Source organism: Podarcis vaucheri, assembly GCF_965113315.1.
Source record: "Podarcis vaucheri genome assembly, chromosome: 4".
NCBI classification, from domain to species: domain Eukaryota; kingdom Metazoa; phylum Chordata; class Lepidosauria; order Squamata; family Lacertidae; genus Podarcis; species Podarcis vaucheri.
In genome coordinates this window covers 94243821-94250900 of record NC_138762.1, presented here as the reverse complement: position 1 = coordinate 94250900, position 7080 = coordinate 94243821, and the positions used below count along the sequence as shown (strand labels likewise).

Below are 7080 nucleotides of genomic sequence, written 5' to 3'. Positions count from 1 at the left end.
GACCTTTAAAGCCCTAAACAACCTTGGCCCAGTATACCTGAAAGAGTGTCTCCACCCCCATTGTTCAGCCCTGACACTGAGGTCCAGCGCCGAGGGCCTTCTGGCAGTTCCCTCACTGCAATAAGCAAAGCTACAGGGAACCAGGCAGAGGGCCTTCTGGGTAGTGGCTCCTGCCCTGTGGAACGCCCTCCCATCAGATGTCAAAGAGACAAACAACTAACTGACATTTAGAAGGATCTGAAGGCAGCCCGGTTTAGGGAAGTTTTTAATGTGTGACATTTTAATGTATTTTTAATCTTTGTTGGAAGCTGCCCAGAGTGGCTGGAGAGGCCCAGCCAGATGGGCAAGGTACAAATATATTATTATTATTATTATTATTATTATTATTATTATTATTATTATTAATTATATGTGTGTGTATCAGTGACTAACAAAACATACATTTAAAATTCCTATTGCAAATTGCTTCAGCATCTGCCGTCATCAGTTGCTCTGATAACAATGATGTCATTTGAAAGGTGGCAGTTATAGATCTTTGAGGACAGAATGCTCAGGAGACCTTCAGACCTTCTCTGAAGCTAAGCAGTCCTGCTGCTCTCCCCTGTGTTGAAGCCATGCAGTGTTAATGTGTCTGGCATGTACATCTAAAGGTTCTCCCTTTCTACTAACATTTTTGGATCTGTTGGCAGCTCCAGAGCAATTACTGCCAGGCTGCGGTTCTGAGAATTCAGATGTTTACCACCAGGGATATATTAGCCATATGCATGCTCCTAATAGTTAAATCTATTTTTTTATTTTTAAGAGAGCTATTGTATGTCAGAAGAAAGCATGTTAAACCTACACAGGAAACCCATGGCTGCAAAAACCCTGCACTCTCTCTGCACAACTGGGAGGACCGCCCCACATGACCGTTTCCTTTCACTTCAATAGAGGGACCGCTCTCCTGCACATTTTTGGTGAGTATTAGTTGACTGCTATGTGAATGCTTTATGGTAATGGGGGTCCACAGGGGGGGGGCAATGGTTAAATGCTTGAGCCAACTCTGTACTTGCCTCGTGAGGTTGTTATGAGGAGGATTAAGCAAAAGACCCAATTCCAGAGAATACAGGCATTGTTTTCCAAATGCAACAATGATATACAGCAACTACGAACCCATGCTAACGATTTTCCAATCATGCTTTAGCTAAACATTCCTGAGGGGCTGTTCTGTTGTTCTCATTTATTTGTTTTACCCCATAATTGCCTTCCATCTTTGTCTGTTTAAGACAACGAGGAATAAAAAGGCACTCATAATTGAATTCAAGGAAGAAATGATACCATGCGGATTGATGCCAACCTTCCCCTGAGATAATAACATGGTGAACACAAGAATACAGCTGAAGGATCATGTATTTTATTGTGAGAAGCATCATTCAAAGCAACTGGGAAATTAGTAAGAATCACCACATTTCAGTATACTAACATGGCGGTGCAGTTCTATGAGTTATGCATAATAGTAATTTTGTGAAGAACATTGCAGAATTACAAAGCCTTTTAGGAGTAACAGGTAACTTAAATGTGTCTAAGTAAAGGAGAATGATATTGGCTTCACTTTAAAGAGAAAGTGAAGCTCTTTATGGATATGATTAGTTGTTCTTGTGGTGCTGGAGGAGACTCTTGAGAGTCCCACGGACTGCAAGAAGATCAAACCTATCCATGCTTAAGGAAATCAGCCCTGAGTGCTCACTGGAAGGACAGATCCTGAAGCTGAGGCTCCAATACTTTGGCCACCTCATGAGAAGAGAAAACTCCCTGGAAAAGACCCTGATGTTGGGAAAGATGGAGGGCCCACGGAAAAGGGGACGACAGAGGACGAGATGGTTGGATAGTGTTTTCGAAGCTATGAGCATGAGTTTGACCAAACTGCGGGAGGCAGTGGAAGACAGGAGTGCCTGGCGTGCTCTGGTCCATGGGGTCACGAAGAGTCGGACACAACTAAACAACAAAACAACAAAACAACAACAAATTTCTTGAAAAAGGCATAGATTGAAGCATTTGTGTCTCAGGGTACTGCATCAGTTATTACTGTTTAAGAGAAATGTTCAGCTGCACTTTATTCCATCTTCACATGAAGAAGAAGAAGAAGAAGAAGAAGAAGAAGAAGAAGAAGAAGAAGAAGAATTCAAGTTATTTGGACAAATTGTAAACATTTCAGAGATCTGAAAGTGTCTGTGTGAGAGCCTCAGCTAATTTGTAGGCTTGCCTGTATTGGGTCCTAATTTCCAGCATCTGTAGCTAAAGAATCTTGGGTAGCAAGGTTGAAAAATGTATTTACTTGTGTCTCTGCTGCCAGTCAGACTTTACAGTACTGAGGTGGATGGACCAATTTTGTGACTTGGTTTCAAGTAGATTCAGATGTTCATGAACCTTTGTGTAGGCTATATCACTGCAGGTGGGAGCTCATGGCACTGAATCCTCTACCCTTCAAAAAAAGACCCTACGTCCTGCTCAGCTGGCCACAGGGACACTGCAAGGAGTTGACAAACTGAGTTTTATCATTCCCCTGCAGAACTCACTTCACCATTGACCCCATTCAATAAATGCCATGTTTGCCTTTTCATGCTTCCTTGAGGGCTCAAAGATCCCCTGCTTTCTTACTCATCTCAGCTGACTCCATGCTGGGAAATAGTGGCCAGTGAGTTTTTCATGATGGTAGTCTGGGTGAAGGGCCTGCATATTGCTCATGGTGCATGGATGAAATAAATGGGAGACCCCAAACAACTCAGTGACACCTCAGCACCTCTGCAGTTTCTGCTGATATACTGTGTCAAGCAAAGGGGCTTGTTAGGTTGGTGAATGAGCAAACACTGGACCTAGGACCATCTGTCTACTTTGTACTTTACCACTAGGGAATAGACCTACAGTGGGCCTCTTTAGTTTGGATATGGCTATATTGCTATTCTCTTTGGAGGTTGAAACACAGGATGAGGTAGAAGGTAGTGTTCCACAGGCCAAGCACCCAAGATGCAACAGACAATTTACCATTAGTCTAGCTCCCATCTGCTGCTGTGGCTGTGGGGTTAGGGAGTGACTTTGCATAGTGAGAATTTCGGGCTTTTGACCTGCTGCTCACATTTCTATTTGGCATCCTTGGCAAAAACACCCACTGACTTCCATCGCAGCTATAAGGCAGCTTGTGGTGCTGGCCTATGAGCTTTTTTTGGTGATATATGTCAACTTTATTCATCAAGCTGACATCTTGTTCCTCCACACAGGGGGCACTAAACAGTGCAGAGTTTAGTAGGAGCTTTGGATCCATAGCAGAATCTGAACCACGATTCTGGAAACTCCATAAGATCTCCACACTTTCTTCTTACCTAATGGACGTGAAGCTTGATGTATGCTGTTCTTGTAATGGTAGACCTTTGTACTCTGTCTAGAATGTTAGCTATTTGCATGTTGTCTGTGTTTCTGCTGCTAGGGGACATGAGTTCCTACCTGCAGAAGTCCTTGAGGTCTATGGTTTGCCCATTGCTGTTTGCCCTCCTACCCATTCCACAGTGGTAGCCTGCACTGGAAAAGAAACACCTTCTTGCTGCATGCTTGTACTGTATATTGTATATACATGGAGGTTCAGGACACAGTGACAACGCTCTGCATTGATTGGTGTCTCCCATACATGTCCAATATGGAAGGCATTACCAGCTGGTGTTGGCGTGTCTGTCAGGGTTGCTGTTAGCCCCTTGTTTCTGTAACTGTTATGGTGCTTCTGACTTCGATCATGATTCCATTATGTCAGGATTCCATTCAGAGCCATGGTTCCTGACGTAGACTGTTGTTTATCTGTTGTTTAAAAATAAATAGTAACTTAGAAATAACAACAGTAGTCACTTACAAACAACCCAGTTCTCACAAAATATCCAACGGTTTGGGAAAGCATATAATTATGATTGTCTCCAAAACTTCAGCTAAACTATTTCAAGTAATTAATCACTTGTACTCATTTTTTTGTTATGTATTCAAAGTTTGATATACCTTTAAACAAGTTTTTTTTAATAGACTGTTAGCTTCCCTACTGTTGCAATTTCCCACATCTTCAGGAGCTATTCATCTTTGGCCAGTGAGCTATTTGCTGAGTGTTTTGAAAAAACAAGTCTAGCAATCAGATTACATATTACTTCCTGATTACTTTTTGATGCACATATAAACTAATATGTCGAGACTGCTTTCTACACTTTTGAGATATCAAAGCTGTGAAGGTTGAACATTACTGAATAATCCAAGTGCCCAATTCAGAATGCCAAAGATTTTTCAAAATATAGCAACTGTAATTCCAATTTCTTTGGAGCTGTAACAACACTGAGGCTATGTTTTGTAGCATCTTTTGATCAAATCCCACTGGGACTTACTTTTGTGTAGACACATACAGGATTGTGCTGTGATTCTCTTTTCAACAGTGCCATCAATAAGCCTGTGCAAAACAGTAAAATGATAAACATGGTTCAGGGCCTATCTCCACCATTGTTGTTCCTCACTGAAACCATTGAAAATCATTCCCACTCATTGATGTCCCTTCTACCCAGTCATACAGATCTTAGTTGGGCTTTAGATGTTCACATCCATGATTTGTAGTACGCTGCTGGGATCACATTCTGGGTCTACCTCTCCTGTCTTGGAAAGGACTTTACCATCACCCCCTGGACCTTTCTTGCTATCATGGAAGCAGGACCCCACAACACACCACCTCTCTCTGTCTCACTCCAAAAGCTTGTCTGAGAGCCTTTCACTTGTCTTGTTATTCCCTGCAGCTGGTTTCCTTACTTCACACCACTTCTGATACACAGACCTGTCACTTTCCACAAAACAGCTGGGGCTTTGGTGGTGAGGACTGCTGTTTCAAGTCTTTCATTACATGTAAAATCTGGCCAGTAGGAAATTGGCAGCACAAAGCTCTTTGGCAATGGTAATTTGACAGAGTTTCTATAATTCCTGGGACCTCCCTGCTCAAGCTAGAGACCAGCTGGATCTTGCTCCTCCTGGTGGGTCTTGCCATAAATTGCTCCCTAAGCATACTTAGGAATTGTGCTGCCTGTCTATTGCTGATGCATGAACCTGCATCCACATTTTGTGCTGTAATCTTCTTTGGGAAGGAAGGAAGGAAGGAAGGAAGGAAGGAAGGAAGGAAGGAAGAGTCTGGGGAGCTGGGGGTATAACTCTCTTTCTGTACCCTATATGAAAGTGCTGTCTGCAGCACTCCTCTAATCATTTCATAAGTTCATGGGTGAACCAGTCTCTAGTTTTGGGGTGGCAATATATCTCTTTCCTCTTTCCACTATTAAAAAGGAACTGCACTTAAGCTTAGTGGTCCAGTTTATATATGGGAGAGGCAAATCTTCCTTGCCATTACTCAGGACCGCATATGGCAAATAGGCCTACACATCACATTTCCTATTCTAACCAGGTAAAGGTAAAGGGACCCCTGACCGTTAAGTCCAGTTGCGGATGACTCTGGGGTTGCGATGCTCATCTCGCTTTACTGGCCGAGGGAGCCGGTGTTTGTCTGCAGACAGCTTCCGGGTCATGGGGCCAGCACGACATAACCCGCTTCTGGCGAACCAGAGCAGTGCACGGAAACGGCGTTTACCTTCCCACCGGAGTGGTACCTATTTATCTACTTGCACTTTGATGTGCTTTCGAACTGCTAGGTTGGCAGGAGCTGGGACCCAACAACGGGAGCTAGCCCCATCGCAGGGATTTGAACCACCGACCTTCTGATCGGCAAGCTCAAGGCTCAGTGGTTTAGACCACAGCACCACCCACCAGAGGGTGGCCAATTTCCCCGGCTATGTTACAGTGTCAAGTATATTTCACAACACTAATAGCAATAAGTATGCTTCTACTATGTTTCCACCCAGTATCCATGCAGTGTTGAAGGCTGATTACTTAGCGACCATTATCACCGTGCATCATTTCTATGGCAAACAACATTAATCAAAGGAGAGACAGAAGAGGACAACTCCCGCAGAGAGGCACAGTTGGGCGTCAAAGCTCATAGTGCTAAAGATGTGTGGTGTGCATAGCTTAGAGAGAGCATCTCATATCTTTAATTATTGATTAAGAAAACTCGATTAACGAAAATAAGTCTAGGTAAAAAGAAGGTATGCCAGTAATATAACTATCTGCATTGGGGGGGAGGGGTCTTTATAATTGGAAATGGCTGAGAATGTAAAACAAAAGGCTTAGCAGAAATAAAGGTATTTGAAATCTATGACAAATGTTGTTTTACAATCAAGACAGGATTGAGAATTGATCCATGGTTTCAACAAATCACATTCCTTTCACAACACAGCAGTCTTCAATGTGCATACAAAGCAGGCTTTAACAACCTGTGCTTTGAACTACAACTCCCATAAGCCCTAGCAATAGAACAAAAAGGTAAATGTAAAGGACCCCTGGACGGTTAAGTCCAGTCAAAGGTGACTATGGGGTTGCAGCGCTCATCTTGCTTTCAGGCCAAGGGAGCCGGCGTTTGTCCACAGACAGCTTTCTGGGTCATGTGGCCAGCATGACTAAACTGCTTCTGGCACAATGGAACACCGTGATGGAAACCTGAGTACACAGAAATGCTGTTTACCTTCCCGCCACAGCGATACATATTTAACTACTTGCACTGGCATGCTTTCAAACTGCTAGGTTGGCAGGAGCAGGGACAGAGCAAAGGGAGCTCACCCCGTCATGGGGATTTGAGCCGCCGACCTTCTGATCAGCAAGCCCAAGAGGCTCAGTGGTTTAGACCACAGCGCTACCCACGTCCTAGCCCCAGCAGTATTGCAGGTTTGTGAAGGGAAGGCTGACCTAAGAGACAGCATGCTTGAATATACCTCCTCCACAAAATCTACCTGGATGGGTAAGCTTAGCACATCTGGAGCAAGGCTTCTCATTGACTTGAGCTATGTAGGAATGATTAAAGCTAAAATGCTATGTGTGCATCTGATGTAGCGATACTCCTGCACTTTGTAATTGCCTGCTTCAGTGAAAACATGTGGTCTGCATCCAATACTTAAACTTTTATAGCATCCATCAGCTTTGAAAACCAAGAAA

General features: G+C 43.5%; 1 protein-coding gene across 3 annotated transcripts in view; it reads left to right on the top strand.

The window, feature by feature from the left end:
- The first annotated feature begins 466 nt into the window (after positions 1-466).
- LOC309530186 (uncharacterized protein) overlaps positions 467-7080 on the top strand; it is a 32685-nt gene continuing 26071 nt past the window's right edge. The window contains exons 1-2 of one of the 3 annotated variants that reach the window (XR_014218637.1): positions 467-956; positions 5895-5992. Coding sequence is in view for 1 of the 3 variants with exons in the window: in XM_082218909.1 (XP_082075035.1) it covers positions 905-956 (52 nt within the window). In the remaining 2 variants the exon portion in view is untranslated. Of the gene's footprint in view, positions 957-5894; positions 5993-7080 lie in introns of those variants that run through there. The other 2 variants (XM_082218909.1, XR_014218636.1) reach the window with 2 other exon arrangements.